This window comes from Hemiscyllium ocellatum, chromosome 6, assembly GCF_020745735.1.
Source record: "Hemiscyllium ocellatum isolate sHemOce1 chromosome 6, sHemOce1.pat.X.cur, whole genome shotgun sequence".
Lineage (NCBI taxonomy): Eukaryota > Metazoa > Chordata > Chondrichthyes > Orectolobiformes > Hemiscylliidae > Hemiscyllium > Hemiscyllium ocellatum.
In genome coordinates this window covers 15,067,643-15,089,113 of record NC_083406.1, presented here as the reverse complement: position 1 = coordinate 15,089,113, position 21,471 = coordinate 15,067,643, and the positions used below count along the sequence as shown (strand labels likewise).

At 40.1% G+C, this 21,471-nt stretch overlaps 1 protein-coding gene across 1 annotated transcript in view; it reads left to right on the top strand.

The window, feature by feature from the left end:
• LOC132816363 (rho guanine nucleotide exchange factor 7-like) overlaps positions 1-21,471 on the top strand; it is a 136,371-nt gene that overhangs the window by 103,791 nt on the left and 11,109 nt on the right. The window contains exon 18 of the mRNA XM_060825825.1: positions 1,199-1,288. Coding sequence (XP_060681808.1) covers positions 1,199-1,288 — 90 coding nt within the window. The remainder of the gene's footprint in view (positions 1-1,198; positions 1,289-21,471) is intronic.

The following is a 21,471-nucleotide window of genomic DNA, read 5'->3' as shown; positions in this document are numbered from 1 at the left end:
TGGGTTCACTTTTGTTTGTCATTTATGTAAGCAATTTAGATGACAAATTTGCGGATGACACTAAAATTGGTGGTATAGTGGACAGTGAAGAACGTTATCTAAGATCACAAAGGGATCTTGATCAATTGGGTCAATGGGCTGAGCAGTGGCAGATGGAGTTTAATTTGGATAAGTGCGAGGTATTGCATTTTGGTAAAACAAACAAGGGGAGGACTTATATAATTAATGGTAGGTCCTGACTAGTGTTATAGAATAGAGAGCTAAGGGGCTCAGGTACATAATTCTTTGAAATATGCATCACAGGTAGACAGGGTGGTTAAGAAGGCACCCTTCATTGCTCAGATCGCTGGAGTGTAGGATTTGAAATGTCAAGTTGAGATTGTACAGGGTGCTGGTGAGACCTTTTGGAGTACAGTTTCCAGTTCTGGTCGCCCTGCCAAAAGGAAGGATACTCTTAAATTGGAGAGGGTTCAGAAAAGATTTACCAGGATGTTGCCAGAAATGAAAAGCTAAAATTATAAAAATAGGCTGGACAGGATGGGACTTCTTTCAGTGGAGCACTGGAGGTTGAGGAGTGACCTTACAGAGGTTTATAAAATCATGAGGTGTTTAGATAAGATGGCTAGCAGAAGTCTAAGGAGAAAGTTTTGAAAAGGACATGAGGAGCAACCATTTTACACAGAGAGTGGTTTGTATGTGGAATGAACTGCCTCAGGAAGTAGTGGATGCAGGTACATTTAAAATGTAAAAGACATTTGGGCAAATACATAAATAGGAAAGGTTTGGAGGGGTATAGCCCATATGCAGGCAAGTAGGACTAATTTAGTTTGGGGACATGGTCAGCATGGATGACTTGGACTGAAGGCTCTGTTTCCATGCTGTATGACTCTATGACTCTATAATCTCAAGCAACAGCCTGATTTTTGGACATGATTTGAGGAAATATTGGCTAAGCATTTATTTTTAATTTTCAAGATGTAGTTCAGATGAAATGTGAATCTGAAGAGGCCACTTTTAGTCTGCAAATTATTGATTTGAAAGCATCAGCCTTCTGTGATCGGAAAAATGCTGCAGGGGATGCTGAGTGCTTCTAACATTTTCTGTTTGTATTTCGGGCATCCAGTAAAAACAACATTTTGCTTTTGCGTTAACATTTTGTGGCTGTGTGTTGAGGAGGCTTTTTGTTTATATTAATCAGGCACAGCAGCACTTGAAGAGGACACACAGATCTTAAAAGTTATTGAAGCATACTGCACTAGTGCCAAAACCCGTCAAACTCTGAACTCAAGTAAGTGATAAAACAGCTGTATTCCATAAAATGAGCCTTTATTGGAAAATACTTGAATCAGATTAAAAGGGTTTTGATTTTTTAATCATTGAATGTTTTTAACTGTTTTGCAGAAATCATGATATATTATGTTGAAGTTTTCCAAAATATTATGTTAGTTTAATTGCTCAATTTACATGCTTAAAAATAACTTCAATTCACTTTTCTTCCAGTGAATGTGGAGCAAAAGCAACATCCTTTAAAGTACTAAATCCTTCAAAAATAAAATCAATCAACCCTAGACTTCTTTGATCTCGCCCTGTTGAATTAGATTAAAGTTAAACTTAATTAAGATTTTAAAATGAGATTTGGTGTTGAATGCAGGGTCATTGATAAAATTTGTGTTGGATTTTGAAGTTTCAGAATGTCATTTTTCTAATTATAAAGGCAGATGTGGGTTGGGTAGAGGAGTGGAAATGTTCCTCCTAATGAATCTGACTAGATCCTGAGTTCAAAACTCAGTGCACAGCTCAGAACTGGCAGCTCATTAATCTTTTTGCTACGTGCCTGTCTATTCAATATTTAGCTCTGACTGTGTCAAATTTAGTCACCTCTGGCTAAGGAACTGGTGTATGGGTGAAGGGTTCACATTTTTGGATCGTTGGAATCTCTTTTGGGGTAGAAGTGACCTGTACAAGGACGGATTGCACCTAAATTGGAAGGGGACTAATATACTGGAGATTTGTTAGAGATGCTCAGGAGGATTTAAACTAGTAAGGTTGGGGAGGGGAGGTGTGGGACCCAGGGAGATAGTGAGGAAAGAGATCAATCTGAGACTGGTACAGTTGAGAACAGAAGCAACTCAGTCAGGGCAGGCAGGGACAAGGTAGGACTAATAAATTAAACTGCATTTATTTCAATGCAAGGGGCCTAACAGGGAAGGCAGATGAACTCAGGGCATGGTTAGGAACATGGGACTGGGATATCATAGTAATTACGGAAACATGGCTCAGGGATGGGCAGGACTGGCAGCTTAATGTTCCAGGATACAAATGCTACTGGAAGGACAGAAAGGGAGGCAAGAGAGGAGGGGAGCTGCGTTTTTGATAAGAGATAGCATTGCAGTTGTGCTGAGAGAGGATATTCCCGGAAATACATTCAGGGAAGTTATTTGGGTGGAACTGAGAAATAAGAAAGGGATGATCATCTTATTGGGATTGTATTATAGATCCCCTAATAGTCAGAGGGAAATTGAGAAACAAACTTGTAAGGAGATCTCAGCTATCTGTGAGAATAATAGGGTGGTTATGGTAGGGGATTTTAACTTTCCAAACATAGACTGGGACTGCCATAGTGTTAAGGATTTAAATGGAGAGGAATTTGTTAAGTTGATCAGAAAATGTTCTGAGTCAGTATGTGGATGTACCTACTAGAGAAGGTGCAAACCTTGAACTACTCTTGGGAAATAAGGCAGGGCAGGTGACTGAGGTGTCAGTGGGGGAGCACTTTGGGGCTAGCGATCATAATTCTATTAGAATTAAAATAGTGATGGAAAAGGATATACCAGATCTAAAAGTTGAAGTTCTAAATTGGAAAAAGGCTAATTTTGATGGGTATTAGGCAAGAACTTTCAAATGCTGATTGGGGGCAGATGTTCGCAGATAAAGGGACGTCTGGAAAATGAGAAGCCTTCAGAAATGAGATAACGACAATCCAGAGAAAGTATATTCCTGTCAGGGTGAAAGGAAAGGCTGGTAGATATAGGGAATGCTGGATGACTAAAGAAGTTGAGGGTTTGGTTAAGAAAGAGAAGGAAGCATATGTCAGGTATAGACAGGATAGATCGAGTGAATCCTTAGAAGAGTATAAAGGCAGTAGGAGTATACTTAACAGGGAAATCAGGAGGGCAAAAAGGGGACATGAGATAGTTTTGGCAAATAGAGTTCAGGAGAATCCAAAGAGTTTTTACAAATACGTTAAGGACAAAAGGGTAACTAGGGAGAGAAAACGGCCCCTCAAAGAACTGCAAGGCAGCCTTTGTGTGGAGCCGCAGAAAATGGGGGAGATACTAAACGAGTATTTTGCATCAGTATTTACTGTGGAAAAGGATATGGAAGATATAGAATGTAGGGAAATAGATGGTGATATCTTGAAAAATGTCCATATTACAGAGGAGGAAGTGCTGGATGTCTTGAAATGCATAACGGTGGATAAATCCCCAGGACCTGATCAGGTGTACCCAAGAACTCTGTGGGAAGCTAGAGAAGTGATTGCTGGGCCTCTTGCTGAGATATTTGTATCATCGATAGTCACAAATGAGGTGCCAGAAGACTGGAAGTTGGCTAGTGTGGTGCCACTGTTTAAAAAGGATGGTAAGGACAAGCCAGGGAACTATAGATCAGTGAGCCTGATGTTGGTGGTGGGCAAGTTGTTGGAGGGAATCCTGAGGATCAGGATGTACATGTATTTGGAAAGGCAAGGACTGATTAGGGATAGTCAGCATGGCTTTGTGCGTGGGAAATCATGTCTCACAAACTTGATTGAGTTGTTTGAAGAAGTAACAAAGAGGATTGATGAGGACAGAGTGGTAGATGTGATCTACATTGTCTTCAGTAAGGCATTCGACAAGGTTCCCCATGGGAGACTGGTTATCAAGGTTAGATTCACAGAATACAGGGAGACCTAGCCATGTGGATACAGAACTGGCTCAAAGGGAGAAGACAGAGGGTGGTGGTGGAGGGTTGTTTTTCAGACTGGAGGCCTGTGCCCAGTGGAGTGCCACAAGGATCGGTGCTGGGTCCTCTTTTTTTTTGTCATTTATATAAATGATTTGGATATGAGCATAAGAGATATGTTTAGTAAGCTTGCAGATGACGGCAAATTTGGAGGTGTAGTGGGAAGTGAAGAATGTTACCTCTGAGGCCAACAGGATCTTGATCAGATGGGCCAATGGGCTGAGAAGTGGCAGATGGAGTTTAATTTAGATAAATGCAAGGTGCTGCATTTTGTGAAAGCAAATCTTTGCCGGACTTATACACTTAATGGTAATGTCCTAGGGAGTGTTGCTGAACAAAGATACCTTGGAGTGCAGATTCATAGCTCCTTGAAAGTGGAGTCGCAGGTAGATAGGATAGTGAAGAAGGCGTTTGGTATGCTCTCCTTTATTGGTCAGAGTATTGAGTACAGGAGTTGGGAGGTCATTTTGCGGCTGTAGAGGACATTGGTTAGGCCACTGTTGGAATATTGCGTGCACTTCTGGTCTCCTTCCTATCAGAAAGATGTTGTGAAACTTGCAAGAGTTCAGAAAAGATTTACAAAGATGTTGCCAGAGTTGGAGGATTTGAGCTATAAGGAGAGGCTGAACAGGTTGGGGCTGTTTTCCCTGGAGCGTCGGAGACTGAGGGGTGACCTTATAGAAGTTTACAAAATTATGAGGGGCATGGATAGGATAAATAGACAAAAGTCTTTTCCCTTTGATCGGGGAGTCTAGCCGGGAGGGCATAGGTTTAGGGTGAGAGGGGAAAGATATAAAAGAGACCTAAGTTGCAACTTTTTCACACAGAGGGTGGTACGTGTATGGAATGAGCAGCCAGAGGAAGTGGTGGAGGTTGGTACAATTGCTACGATTTAATGGCATTTGGATGGGTATATGAATAGGAAGGAGAAAGTGAGGACTACAGATGCTGGAGATCAGAGCTGAAAAATGTGTTGCTGGAAAAGCATCCTGAAGAAGGGCTTATGCCCAAAACGTCGATTCTCCTGCTCCTTTGATGTTGCCTGACCTGCTGCGCTTTTCCAGCAACACATATGAATAGGAAGGGTTTGGAGGGATATGGGCTGGGTGCTGGCAGGTGGGACTCAATTGGGTTGGGATATCTGGTTGGCATGGATGGGTTGGACCGAAGGGCTTGTTTCCGTGCTGTACATCTCTGTGACTATGACTCTATGACTGTGTGCGGTTCATGTTAAGCTCTCACTTATCTTAGTTTGCAGTTGTTCTGACTAATGTTTGTCCAGATGTACTGGTAATGGACAATATGTTAGGGAATTTGATAATATGTAGGACTGATCAATGAGTACAATGCTTTGGGGATTTTGGGACCATGTGTTCCTAATATGTCATCTCTCTGTGAACATGAAACCTAAACAATATATTGGACATCCTCAGGACTGAATCCCGTTCTCTGTCTAGTATTCTCCTAAGGGTCATGAGCATAGCTTCAAAAAGATCATTGAATTGTGAGACTGAAAGTCAGATTGCCAATCACCACTGAATTGCAAACAGTCTCATATTTTATACATAAATGCCAGTATTTAATTTGAGTAAAGACTGACATAAAGAATCATAGAAACATTAATTACATGGGGCTTGCTGGATAACTTCCCAAAATTTGATTTCACTGTAAAGTCAAAATAATTTGTAAGCGAAGCGCTGATGCTGATCATTCCTGAACACAAATTTTAAAACCATGTCACATGTGGTGTAAGGAGCTCTCCAAAGTTGGTCAGTAAAGATGGTCTTTAATTAGGTCATTGTAAAGCTAAATAATAGTGTTTGAGAGCTAAATATTATAAGAACAGGTTGTGACCAATCAGCTCCTCCAACAGCTTCTGTCAGTTAGATCCCAGTGTAAATACGATATTGTGGTGACAAGAGACCCAGTTCAAAGAAGATCATAAATGACTGCTCAATATCCCTAGGTACACGGTGTTTAGGAAAGATGGAAAATGAAGGCAAGGTGGAGAATGGCACTACTGGTTAAGCAGAGCTGGACAATGAGGATATCTCTTTCAAGGGTTCAAGGACAGCTTTCTTGGGGAGAGCTCCAGATCTACCTTCCCTTTGTCTGAAGAAGTGCTCCCTGACATCTCACTTTTGTTGAATTGAGCCAGTTTGACTCTGCCGTGATAAAGATGATATCGATAGTGATGAAGAGGTGCCACTATAACCAGTGTTTGAGAAATAAAATTAAATGTCAGGGAATGACCACACAGTATATTTAGTTATATTTCAGTAATTATGGTTAGTCCCCCCCCCCCCGACCTCTTACTAGCGGGGGATATGTTCCAAGACATACCATGGAAGGCCGAAATCGTGGATAGAAGTGAATCCATTCACTTAAATGGGAAATTTACCTTCCTGGCAGCTTCTTGGTTCTGGAAAGTTCCCTATAATATGTTTGGGCTGTGGGTAATTGAAACTGCAGAAAACGATTCTGCGGATACAGAGGTCGCCCTGTGTTACCTTAACATCAAGACCGAATATGAAACTCTTGGTTGTTCCTTGGGTGTTTTGTCACAATCCATGTATTGCAGTGTTTTACTGTTTTGTTTAGTTATGTCAGGAACGGTTAAAGCATTTGGACCAAATTCCCCTTTCTACTAAAGCAGAACTTCCAAACATTCAGTAGGCCCAGTAGTATTCATGGATACTAAAAGGAAAGTTCATATTTTGGTTTGATGTAAAACATCAAACATGTGGATGCAGTATTTGATGTCTCCCTAAGCTTAATACAAAAGCAAAGTAATGCAGATACTAAAGATCTATAATACAAACAGAACGTTCTGGAAATACTTAGCGCATCAAATAGTTTCTATGCAGAGAAATTGAGTTAATGCTTTAGGTGACTGACCTTAAATCAAAATGTTTTGCAGGTTTTATGCAGGTGTAGATTTAGGGAAAGGTGGGACAGAACAAATAGGAGGTCTGTGATATGGTAACAGACAGGATATTTAAATCCAAGGAGAGATAATAATGTAAAGCAAAATTGACTCATAATAAGATAAGAAACAAAAGGTGAGTCCAGGGAAGGTGTGAATGGTAAAAAGCAACATCGTTACCAACAGCTGTCTGAAACAACCTTGGCAGAGCTTATGACATGAAAATCATAAATTCATATGTTGAGTCTGGAAGCCTGATATCACAAATTATGTTGCCAGGACTTAATGATCTGAGTTACAGGCAGAGGTTGGCTAAGCTAGGACATTTTTCTTTCGGCATAGGAGACCAAGGGGGTCCTTTGTAGAGGTATATAAGATCATGAGAGACATGGATAGGATGAATGCACTCAGTGTTTTTCTCAGGGTTGGGGAATCGAGGACTAGAGGGCATCAGTTTAAGGTTAGAGAGGAAAGAATGAAAGGGAACCTGAAGGGCAACTTTTTTACGCAGAGTGGTATGCATGTTGAATGAGCTGTGAGTGGAAGTGGTTGAGGTGGGTACATTAACAACATTTGAGAGGCATTTGGACAAATACCTATTTAGAAAATGTTTAGAAATATATGGGCCAAGTGCAGAAAATGAAGTTCGTGTAACTGGATGTTTTGTTTGGTTTGGACTGAAGGGCCTGTGTCCGTGCTGTAGCACTGTATGACTCTGTGACTCTTAAGTGTGTTATTCAATCCTTTTTAACCTCCTTTGGATCAGTGTGGGAGGGAAAGTGTGGTTGGAATGGGAGAGGGACAAAGAATTTATATTGGCATGCCTTTAACAAACTTCCAGACTCAAAAATGAGATCAGCAGTTTTAGGTCCCTTTCTTGTCAGACAGCAATGCTGGCTTTTCACACCACCCCGAGACCCACCATTTGATTCTTGTCCCAATACCATTTCCATTGCACTATCATTCCTTCTGTCATTCCATCTCACCTGACCTCCAGCCTATCACAGACCTTCCCTTATGTCCTTTCTTTCTCCAATCACTACCACCTTCCCTGCTTCTCTATTTGTTCAAAATTTGCTATATCTATTTGTTACTTCCATTTTCTAGTTAAGTTGGGAGGTTACAAACCTGAAGCATTAATCTTTTTCTTTTCCTTCAGATACTGTTTGATCCACTGGGTATTTCCAATAATTTCTGTTTATCTCATCTCATATTAATGTGCATGTGAGATATTCTACATCCAGCCATGTTTCTCCTGTCTGAACCAAAACCTGGAGGATAAGATTTACTTTAATTTAGTCGTAATCTCAGATGATTATTTGGTGCCTCATGTTGTTGTTGCAAAACCCTCCACACAATTATTGATGAAGAATTGAATCCTCGTTAAGAGGTGGCACAGAATTATCAACCTCTTCTTTGTCTATTGATCAGCAGATAGAACTTTTCAATTTCTGAAGTAAGTTGTGTCCAAATATTATTTTAAAAATGTACTGTGGGAATCAATGTGGCTAAAAGTCAGTTAGTCTCCTGGATGTGACAGACTGTATCCTAGACCATTAAAGGAAGTAGCTTCAGACATAGTGGCTGCACTGTTAGCAATAGTTCAAGAATCCTTCGATTCTGGAAAAGCATTGGAAATAGGAGAGGGAGTAGGTCACTTGGCCCTTTGATACTACTCTGTTAATGGCTGATTATCCAAATCAGCCGGCCTATCACCCTCACCTTGACCTCCTTCCACCTATCCCACCTCCATCGCCCCTCCCCCAAGTCCCTCCTCCCTACCTTTTATCTTAACCTGCTTGGCTACTCTCTCTCATTCGTGATGAAGGGCTTATGCTCGAAGCGTCGAATTCTCTATTCCTGAGATGCTGCCTGGCCTGCTGTGCTTTGACCAGCAACACATTTTCAGCTGTGATCTCCAGCATCTGCAGACCTCATTTTTTACTATCCAAATCAACAACCTGTTCCAGTATTTCCCCATATCCAACTCCTTCTTGAAATCATACAATGTTTTCACCTCAAACGCTTTCTGAGCCAGAGAATTGCACAGGCTCACCACTCTTTGGGTGAAGAAATTTCTCCTCATCTTGGTCCTAAATTGCCTTCCTTGTATGCTTAGACTGTGACCCCTTGTATTTGGGAAGACCAAAACTGGTAGTATCATTCCTGCATTTATCCTGTCTCACTGTGTTAGAATTTTATTGCTTTCTATGAGACCCTCCTTCATTCCTCTCAATTCCAGTGAATATAGTCCTAACCGATCCAGTCTCTCCTCATACGTCAGTCCTGCCATCCCAGGAATCAATCTAGTAAACCCTTCAGCACTCACTTAACAGCAAGAACATCTTTCTTCAGATAAAGAGACCAAGACCGTACACAAGGTTCTCTGTGTAGTCTAACCAAGGCTGTATACAATTGCAACAAGAGATCCCTGTTCTTAGACTCAAATCCTCTCACTATGAAGGCCAACCAACCAATTGCCTTTAATACTGACCTCTGCACCTACATGCTTACATTCAGGGACTGGTGTGCTCTATATTTCATTGCACTTCACCCCTCTCAGCCTTTCAGATAAAATCATGCCTTCCTGCTTTTGCTACCAAAGTGGATTACCTCACATCTATCCACATTATCCACAAGTGTCATGCATTTCCCTGCTCACTCAGTTGTCTAAGTCACACTGAAGCATGTCTGTATCCTCCTCATAGTTCACTCTCCCACCCAGTGTGGGATAGTTGGAGAACTGCCAATGTAACACTCATAATCAAGAAGGGAAGAAAAAAAAAACAGGTTACCATAGCCCAGTTAACTTGACATTTGTTATTGGGAAAATGTTAAGAGCTTATTATAAACGATGCATTGACAGAGCATTTAGAGATACATCATATAATCAAGCAGAGTTAACATGGTTTCCTAAAGGGATGGCATACTTGTCAAACCTATTGGAATTCTTTGAGGAGGTAACAAGCAGGATAGATAAATGGAAACAAGTAGACATAATAAATTTGGATGTCAGAAAGGTATTTGATAAGTGGTTATCATATATTAGGACTTAATGAGACAAGAGCCAATGGTGTTGGGAATGTTACATTAGCATGGATAGCGAATTGCTACCTAATAGAAGATAGGGAGTTGGGGTAAGGGAGCATTTTCAGGATGATAAGCAATAAATAATGGACTGGCACAGGGATTGGTGCTGGTGTCATAGTTATTTTCAAACTATATGAATGACTTGGATGAGGGAAGTGAATGTACTATTGTCAGGTTGACGGATGACTCAAAAATAAATGGGTAGGCAAGTGATGACGATGATGCAAAGCATCTGAGGAATGATGTTGAAAGGTTAAATGAGTGGGTAAAAACTGGGTGGGTGGAATATAATGTAAGAAGATGTGAGATTATGCCATTTGGTAGGAAGAATAGATTACTTAAGCAGAGAAAGAGTACATAAAGCTGCTTCACATTGGGATCTGGGAGTCGTCGTAAGCTAGCTTTTTGAGATTCATATACGAGTTCAGGAAATAGGTGAGGCACATAGAATATTTCAAAAGGGATGGAATGATAAAAAAGGAAGTCTTGCTAAAAATAGACAAGATACTAATTAAACGATACATAGAATGTAGAGAACAATTTTGAGCTCCCTATCTTCTTTTCTCATGTGGAGAGGTTGGTTAGGTTGGGCCTATGCTTGCAGGAATTTAGAAGAATGAGAGGTGACCTTATTGAAACATATAAGATTCTTATGAGACCTGACTGGCTGGGTGCAGAGAAGGTGGTTCCCTTTGTGGAAGAGTCGAGGACTAGTCGGCATGATTTCAAAGTACAGAGTTATCCAGTTAGGACAGAGATGAGGAAGAATTTCTTGTCTCAGAAATAAATTAACCTGTGAAATTCTTTCCTGTAGTGGCTAGTTTTTTAAGTATATTCAAGGCTGACATGGACAGATTTCTAGTCAAGGAGTATTGGGAAATTACAGAAATTGGAGTTGAGGATGATCAGATCTGTCATGATGTCAGTGAAATATCAGAGAGACTGGATGGAACAACTGGCCTACTTCTGCTTAAGGTCTTATAGAATGATGGGGATTAATATGAGAGAGATTCTAAGAGATTTTGGTCAGAGCAAGAGAAACTATTTATACAGCAATTTATGGGCCTGGAATTAATGACTGAAACAGAGAGTGTATACAGGTTTGATGGGTGAAGAAGGAGATACAGGAACAGTACAGTGACAGGATACTGTTGATATGAAGGTTAACCACCAATGGACTGAATGGTCTGTTTCCATCTTGTAAGTTCTATGTAGTGTCATGATTCTGGCTGTGGAGATCAGTGATCCTTGACCGTCCCAACCTCAGACCTTAGCCTTTGACATAATCCACACTCAGCCCTAGCCACTCCTTCGAATCAGTACACCCTCTCATCTTGGCTCTTGGCTCCTCCTTGATGTTCTGCACCTTCTGTACTTAACCCTCAGTTCTCCTCACCCTCCATCCTTGGTCCTTCGTGCTCTCAACCATCTGGCTGTGCTTATTAGATTAGCTTGCTTACAGTGTGGAAACAGGCTCTTCGGCCCAACAAGTCCACACCGACACACTGAAGTGAAACCCACCCATTCCCCTATGTTTACCCCTTTTACCTAAAAAAAATTTAGCATGGCCAATTCACCTGACCTGCACATCTTTGGAATGTGAGAGGAAACCAGAGCACCCGGAGGAAACCCACGCAGACATGGGGAGAATGTGCAAACTCCACACAGTTAGTTGCCTGAGGCGGGAATTGAACCCGGGTCTCTGGCGCTGTGAGGCAGCAGTGCTAACCACTGTGCCACCGTGCCACCCAAGTCTAACCTGTATCCCTTTGGCCTTCCAGCCTCTGCTAACACTGTGCAATCCTCACTGAAGTTTTCAATTTTATTCGTTTCCCTTCCTGCAGCAATCATCTTGTCTTTTAAAAGTCAAGGGAAAAATCAACTAATTAGTCCAAACGGGTTGTGAAAGTTTTTTGATTTATCCTGAAGCGCTGATGATAACCAGAAGGTTTTCTTTCTTCAGTGAACACAGTTTTATTAAATCATGTTTTGCAGTGATCTGAGCCATTACTGACAACCTGAATAACAATCGCTTTTCTTCAATTTCATTAATTAATTCCACTCACCCTATCCGACAGTTTCGGTACTAACTCAGAGCTTCAGTTTCGATCAGTGATCTGACTACTCTGAAACATCTTCCTTTTATATCCTTGACTCTTTTCATAATGTTTTACCCGGCCCTTTGCGTTGAAGCTGTGAAGCATCCAAACCAGTGGTGGGATGTAATTGGGCCTTGAGCAGTCTATATTGGGATATAGTGTAATTTTGTGATATCACAATCCCAGCAAGAATTGGAGAATGGCTATCCATATTGAACCTTTGACCTGAGATTCCACGGTTGTGACTTCTTGCTCGGGATGGGTTGGGGGGGTGGAGGAGGTGTTGGGTGGTGGTGGGGGCTTTTGTGAGAGATGAGTAAATTGGTCTATAATCTGCTATTAATGCTTTATCAGTTTATCAAAATGTTTTAAGCATTTCATGATCCCAGACTGGGAGAAGCTTCTGAAACTAACCCTGCTGTAGAATTTGGATTGAGAACCTTTGTCGCTGGCCTAACAGTTTTTTTTCTCTCCTTCTTGTCTTCACTCCACCTTTGCTTTAATTTCACCTTTTGCATTTGTTACTTTCTTTCTCCTATTTCCTGAACCCAACCACCAACCCCTCCAATTCCTGCCCTGGCAATGCACCCATCACCATCTGCTCCCGTCACCCATCTACCCCATCCACATCAGCATGGCAAGGCACTGATTTGATGCATAATCATGTTTTGAGTGACGATGACCTATCAAGTCTGGACTCCCCAGCTCGTCGCAGCAGCCTCTCCCGCTTGGAGCCTGCTGATCTGTCTGAAGACTCTGATTATGACAGTATCTGGCTGGCCCACAGTTACCGAATGGGATCAGCAACTCGTAAAAGCTGTTGTTCGTATATCTCGCACCAGAACTAAGGAAACGTCCAGTTTTTAAGAATTGCTTGTTGTATTAATTCGTTGTCTGGTGATGTTTCCTGCAGTGCTGTGTCCTTATGTTAATGTGTCAAAGCAAGGTATTTTATAACTTGTGTGTAAGGCTGTTCCATTTACCTCTCACTCTCTTCCTCTCCTTCCTTTGGTGGTGAGTAAGGTAACACACAAGCAATTCTCTACCAGCTGAATTATCTAACTTCAGTTGGAAGTGTCAATAGAGGGAGTAGAGCTACACTTGGCCTCAGCTCTCTGAGGCAGGGAGAGAAACATCAACCAGGATTATTGCTCCTGATTGATGCCCAGTGGCCCAAATGTTGCATAAAATATTGCAGTTTTGAAATTGTAATTTGAACATTCTTGTGCAATAGTTTGTTCAGTTTATTGTTTTATATCCTGCCTTTTGTTGATGGTAGTTAATGTCTCATTGAACAATATTTTGACTGTAATTGGGCTTACTGTTTGATTAATGAAATTACAGACCTAGTGTAGGCACGTCTATTGTAGGTGATGGAAACAAGTGCTGGAGTTCATAGCAGATCAGACAGCATCCATGGAGAGCGAACAAGCCAACGTTTCGAGTCTAGGTGACTCTTTTCCTGAGCTGATGAAGAGTCATCCAGACTCGAAACGTTAGCTTGCTGCCTGTCCATGGACGCTGTCTGACCTGCTGTGATCTCCAGCATTTGTTGTTTTCGGTACAAACTCCAGCATCTGCAGTAATTTGTTCCTATCTATTGTAGGTGGCATTGAATGCATCATGTTGACACCTGTTAGAACATTTTCCCCACCAAAAGTTAAACTGAAATCTCTTCTGTACCGATACTGAAATTTGTTGACAATACACAGAAAGCTTCAGTAGAATGTTGCATTACAATGCACTGTGAGCGTTCAATCTAAAACCTTTAACTTGGTTAACTGGCTTCACGACACCACTAGCTGGGGATTAAGAGGCATGGGTCGACATGAGATGTCTGTCGATCAGAATCTGTTTGGGATTTGCTGAACCCAGGATTAGAATTCCTGATGTGAGGAGATACCCCTTTGTGCAGAAAGTCAGATGAGTGCTCTATGTTAAATATTCTTCTGCTGATTTGCAGAAACTGACTGTAAAACTGAAGGATCGGTTGAAGGAGTTAGGTCAGTAACATCCTAAACATTTCAAATATGACCCCACCAATTCGTACACTTCATAGTAAGAGAGCACAAGTCACAGCATTTCAAGCAGGCATAGGGATTGATGGTGAAAATCTCTGGTAATGAAGGTAACCTGCTGCTTATTACCTTTCTTAGAGTTTACCTTACAGAGTTTAAGTCAGTTAAAACTGGAGAGAGAGGTTAGGCAGAAGTGGATCAATTTTTTTTATGGTAGCACCTCGGACAATAATTACTGTCTGGATTTTAAAACATTTCAAAAGTACTAGGAGTTCCAGTGTGACAATGCTAGTGAATCTGTTGTAAAATAATCATCACAACAGCAGTCAACAGGCCAGGGTAAACTCTGCCTTGTACTTGACTAAAAGCTAAAAGTGAAACATCCTACTCTTTCAAAAATACAATGTATATCAAATGATTTCATTTTATCGCACACCATAACACTGATAGTGTTGAATTCAAAGTTACCCTTCTTGTTGCATGGTTTTGACTCTCAACACTGCTGTTCATTCAGCTTCCACAATGTAAAGCCCATTTGGATTTATCCAGATATGAAAATGCCAGGAGGGTGAACTGCAGCAATGGAAAAAGGGATGTAGTAACTGCTGTTTTTCTTTTATTCAGATGCAGCCGTTTAATGCGTTTATTGTTGGGTTATTCTTTAGAGATAATGTTGCATGCTTTCCTGTGCAAGAGCTTGAGATAGATGAGTTGAGCTAAGACTGTGTCATAGTTGTGCCCCAAATTGGAGGGAGTGAACTTATCAACTGATGTGGTATATTTAGGACCTGATACTACACCTTCCTGGGGGATGCAACTTGCAATATCTGGCATTCTAGGAATTACAAATGTAGCTGTTATTCGGAGAGGTGAGGTGCAATTGTTTTTGTCTCATGAAAATTAGACGTTGCCTGTTTTTATTTCTCCAATGTAGTGACATTGCTATCTGAGAAATCGTGTGGTTCAAACTGAACGTTCTTACAGTTATCCCAGTAAACCCTAAGTGGGGGATTGGTTTTATTGTTATTTGATGCAGTTTTTCTTTTGAGAAGTTGGAAGAGATTATTGATTGTGTAGAAAGGTTTTTCTGATTAACATAACTAACATCTCTGCCTTAGAACACTTTAAGTGTCAGCATCAGTAATTTAGCATTTTGCACAAGTGCTATTTGGTCCATCATGTCTCTGAAAGAGTTGTTCAGTTAGTCCCTACTCCCTGTGCTTTCCCCGTAGCCCTACAACCATATTTTCCCTTGAATATGTTCACTTGGATTTGCTAATTTGGTCACTCTAGCAAGTTGTAACAATAAGCTTATTCAAAATGTTAAGTGCTAGTTCTATTCTTGCTTTTGGTGGTGTAATAGCTAAAAAATTTACTAAGACCCTACATAACTCACCAAATTTATAACTTGTTATTTTACTTTTTTAAGATGTAAATTGTCCTTTAATTCATGAAAGGCTGCTGATTGATTCATGGTGGAGTGACGCTGCCTGTTGTGTGTTCATATAAAACCATTTATATTTATCTTTGATGCTGATTTAAAATGTGAGGAATCTCACTCTGCTTCACTGCACTCTGATGTTATGTCCTGATTTGAGATTTAAATTATCTTTAAAATATTGGGTTAATTTCAATAATTTCATGCACTAACAGTAAATTAGCAACCTGTCCAGTTCTGGATGTGTGTTTCCACTTTGTAGGCTCGTTTCTGGGATTGTCCATTCATAAAGTTCACTTATGGACCTATAGCCATGTTGTCATGTAGAACCACTTCATATCAAAGCTACAGTAAATACATCTCATTATAAGAATACTTCAAAATGAGCGTTAGTCAAAATTTGACACTGAGCCGAAGAATGAGGTATTTGGAATAGTTATCAAATGCTTAATCAACAAGGTAGGTTTTAAGGAGCTTGGGGTTGAGGTGCAGCCACAAGTCGTGGAGTGTTTAAAATCAGAATACACCCGAGGCTAGAGTTGGAGGATTTGAGATTTAAGAGGATTGGAGAGCAAGGGGGAGGGGTGAGATCAGAGTGGGAATGGATGCCATGTAGGTCAGTGAGCACAGGTGACAGTGGCTGAACAGGACTTTGTGCAAGTTTAAAAATATGGGCAGCAGAGTTTTGAATGAGATCAAATTTGTGGAGAATGGAAAATGGGAGTTAGATTGGCGGATCAAAATTAATGCCCTTTTTTATTTTTGAAATGCCTTCCCTCTACTTGTGGCAAATATTGAAATGATTGGCTTTAAAAATATGAGTAATAGTGGCTGATGTAAAATAGCTTCTTATTCCGTTTCTAGTTTGCAAGGCATCAAGGTTAAACATGTGACATTTCTTTAATCTTTCTGGTGACTCATATGCCTTGATTTCTTGTAATCGGTACCAATTTGCTTCCATTACTTTGTATGCTTCAAAAGCTGCTTTGTATCTTTTGTGTGTAGCTAAAGACTCTGATCAAAGCAATTTATGAAGAAAAAAGTTGCATTTGAATAATGCATTGCATATCTCTCACTTGGATAATTTTTATACTGTGCTAAGCAAATGGAACAAGACTGAAATACCATTAATTTTGAGTACAGTGTTTATGAAAGTAAAAAGGGAAATCATTAAGCTTATTTTATATGTAGTTTCTGTTTAATGTTAAATCAGAGACTGGTGATTGTGGCAATTTGATAAAAAAGAAGTATTGTCGTGACACCAAAGTTGAATTTTGAGATGGATCTGATTTCTTTAATACACATGTATGTATATATCTTTATCAAAGGACTTGGATCAAGGCAGCCATACAGCAACTTATTATTTATCAACAGTGCCCAGCTTATTAGGAAATAGTTTTGCAGCACTTTCATTTATGCAGAGTGCTTGACAAATGGTTCCTTATTTATTGTGTTTCAATGATTTTGTGTGATATTTTTATAAAGTTGATACGAAGTAGTTAATCAGATCACTGTTTTGCAATGAAAGCCACTGTTTTTTGAAGGATAGAGTCTGTGCAGCCAACACTGATGAACTGCTCACTATTTGCTGTGTGTTGTTGACATTTCAACAGTCACTGTGTACAGCTCTCCGGCAATGTACTTGCTTTATTTCTGTATCGACTAGAATTGTTAGACTATTTTCTTGTGGCTTTTGGCATGTAATTAATTCTCTGGCACATGCAACAAGTTTGAAAACCTCATCTGTGTGGAAAGACTGACTCACCATCTCTGTCTTCTTGGGATTATTTGGAATCATACACAGATCAGAGCGAGCAAGAGTTCTTTTTTCTCAAGGTGTTTTTTTCCCCTCAGGTAGGTTAGTAAATCAGTTGATTTTTTTTTTAACAAGAATCCAACAGATTTTGTGTGATACTTATTTGATCTCAGCACAAAAATAACTTGAGATTTAGTGAATCTGTTTCACACCTTGCCGTTAGGTTAGGGATTTCAAGTCATGATTTCTGATTGCTGGTCCAGCGAGGGAAACGCTATGTAAATGCAACAGCTTTACAAATTGGAGCATTGTATGGTATGCATTGTTACCAGCTGAACAACGTTATGGCACAGGCTGACCTTTGTCTGGTTTCCTGACCTTCTGTCCCATCATACACTGTTCTGTCAGGGACCCCTACTTACATTCTAACCCTGAAAAACATTCACGTTTTCTAATCCAGATGCCATTAATATACAGTGGTTAGAAATGCAATCAAAGACAGTGTTATTGAGTGAGATTGGGATTCTGATACAATGCTGTTTCCTTTTAGGAATGTCCAACATCTGAGAGTTTCTGGGCTAAACATGTTAAATTTTAAATCCAAGATCCCTGTACATTTTGAGATTTTGTCACTATTGGTTCCTGGTTTTCTGAATTGTTCCATAAAGGGGGCCATAATGCTCTTTTATGGATGAATATGCTCTTCTACGATATCTCTGATTTACCCACACCAAGGCAATGCCACCAAAACAACTGATTTTAAACCTCTAGCTTCAGAAAATTCAAAGTGAACAACCAAGGAAAGATGCAATGTTTAGTTAAAAAGCAGTTGGTTGCCCAGACCTATTTGATCAGTCTCACATGAGTGTGACCACAGAGCTGTAGTTTCTTTGCCCTGATTTACTGGATTTTAAAGTATAATTACCATTGTTTTGTATGAATCATTCATTTGATGTAATTAAAAGTGATTGCTGCTCAATTATCCCATTTCTTTATATTGAAGAATTGAGCCTTGCCATTGTGTTTAAATGGTGACAATCCAAGGTCAGTGACTGGACTAATCATACCAGCAGAGTATGATAGCAAGATTCTCTTCCAACTAGTACTGAGAATTTTCCAGTTGTTATTAGCTAAAGCAAAATTAAAAATAAAGTGAATTCAAAAATGGTTTATTACTGTGGGTTAGGAAAAACCTGGTGGCATGAGGTCATATTGGATATCTTGTCTTGTTGCACAAGGCGATTTTTCTGCCAAACACAACATGTTGTATGCTCAATAGCCTCTGTACTGTATAATTTGTGTCAGTGATTGGTGACATTTTTGGTGAAAACAGCTTTAAAGGTAAATGCCTTTAAGTGAACAAACTGTATATTTGAGTGCTGCATATGTACAGTCTGTGTATTGCTGCCTCCTGTGGTTTGCATATATCACACCCAAGTGTTAGTTTTATAAATAATTTCACTTCAGCTGTAAAATACGGTTTAAATAAAAAGAAATGCCTTTATAAGAGCATTGGTTTCTTTGTAAGTCAAGTTTTGTCAACCTGAAATTCATTGATGTTTTGGTCTGACAAACAGGCATTGCTGGTAAAACGCTCTGAATAAAAACAGACCATTCAGCCCAGCAAGTCTCTGTTGGAGTTTTTCCTCCCAGAAGCCACTATATCTTTTAACACTTTTTAAAGTTTATCTCAAGTCGCTGCGTCTCTTAGAGTCAATCATTGTAATGGGAGCAAGTCTGTTCTGGTTGTGACATGCAAAGTCTTGTTCTCAGTTGATGAGTATCATGCTGCATTGAATTCACTTCACCCACTCTTGGCTGCATGAGATTAAGTTCAAAATATTAGTTGTCATATCCCTGTGTGATATGGCACGGTTCTGCATTTACAATCCACATCCTTCAGACAGATCCTCAAATGGACAAATAAAAAAAGAAAAGATCGTTTTTGGAAAAACGAAACCAAATATCAGGTTGATTCCTTGAATTTCTTGCTGTTGTGGGAAAATAAACAACAGTATTGTTCCTTGGAAATTCTGAGTTAACGTTTTTTTCAAGAATTTCACAATTTCAAATAGGTTTCTCTTCCAGGAACAAGTTTCCATGTTTTGTGTGGATTCTGAGTATCAAACCATGATGATTGAAGTCATAAACAAAATTTGTCACTCTCACTTCTGCCTGTAATTACAGGCTAGGTGCACCCATCAGAGCAATTGTAATCGAGAGCAATTTTATGCTGCTCATGTACTGAAATTCCATTTAAAGAGGTAGGGGCAACTTTATTTTTGCCAGATATATCAGTTTATTTTATGTTCTAACTGATCTTCCATGCACTTTTTAGGCAGTCGATTAGATACTTAACTAGACTATGTAACTTACGTGCTAGATAGTTTAAAATTTTTATTAATAAGTTGAGAGGTAGACATTGGTAATGACAAATCTCAATTCCAGTTGAGGCTTCAGTCATGTGGGGGAAGTAATGTCGGTCCATGAAGATTGAGCTGATGAGTAAGGATATGGTGCAAAAAGTGGACAGACTAAGCTGAGTTTTGGATGAGCCCTATTTTAGGATGCATGTTGAATTAGTCAGGTTTGAAAGGATGAGACTTTCAGCAGCAAATGAACTGAGGTATGAGCCAAAATCGGGTGATCCATCGCTGTACACTGATGGCTTGATTGTGTGATTGGATACTTATCTTGCAGTCAGAGATGACATCAAGAATAGAAACGATCTTAGATGCCATAGACAGTTGAACTTTCCATCAAAAATTAAGCCCCTGGGATAAATGGGATGGAGGCAGCAAGGATTTGGCATTAGCTAAGTTACAGGAAACATAGTGTGTGCACCACCATAGGAGGATCGTTAATAGCTCAGGGAAGAAGCCTAAGTCTGATGGGCAACTGATGGAAGCAGGGTTTTGTCACCCAAATCAACAGAACATACATGAAACATTGTTTCAACTAGTCTAAACATAACTGAAAGTTTTGTTAGTCTTACAGGACATGAGGTAGATGTGGTGGTGTTTTTATAACTAATAGTCTTAATTTTGTGTTTAGATCATTGTCCCTCAATTTGAGGCAGTAATAATCACAAAGTTGTCCACATTCAATGTATAACTGTATCTGGTGTCCACTCAAACAGAGAACTGGGAATTGAGTTCCCATTAATTGTTCCCCCAGAAGGTGTATTGTGTAGTCAGTACAGTTAGAAACATTAGCAATAAGAGATTTGCATTCAACCTCCAATTATTTGCACATTAATTTCTGTGAATGAACCATTGGGAATCCTAAGCCGCCTTCATTCAACTGCAATTGTGTCTTTAAATGGAAAGCTTATTCATAATTACTCTTTGACTCTGACATTTCTGTTACAAGGGTGGAGTCATTTTCTCACTGCATGCCACTTAAAAATTGTGGATTTTTAATGCTTTTTCATTAAATTGGAGAGTAATGTAGAGTTACAGGAGAAATACCAATATCAGAACAAAATTGTTGTGATGTGTATATCCCTGTCAACTGTATCAATGTTTTTACTTCACTTCCTATGCAGAGATTTATCCGTTGTTTTGTATTACCTACGTTTTATTGTTTGTTTTTCTTCCCATGAGAAATTTTCAATCTGATTGGTTGATTAGTCTCTCTTTTGCCTGCCCATACTGTTGGATGTAGCAAGCAGCAAAGTCAAGCTGATGTTAGATTAGATTACTTACAGTGTGGAAACAGGCCCTTCGGCCCAACAAGTCCACACCGACCCGCCGAAGCGCAACCCACCCATACCCCTACATATACCCCTTACCTAACACTATGGGCAATTTAGCATGGCCAATTCACCTAACCCGCACATCTTTGGACTGTGGGAGGAAACCGGAGCACCCGGAGGAAACCCACGCAGACACGGGGAGAACGTGCAAACTCCACACAGTCAGTCGCCTGAGGCGGGAATTGAACCCAGGTCCCTGGCGCTGTGAGGCAGCAGTGCTAACCACTGTGCCACCGTGCCGCCCTTGGGAGAAGCAGGACTGTTGAACTCACTGCCATTCTGTGGGCAGCTTTGCTCCTTTTCAATGGCACGTCTTTATGCTGACGACACAATTCAGGCTAATAACCTCCTTTGTGTAATTTCAGTAAAATAAGTGTTCCAACAT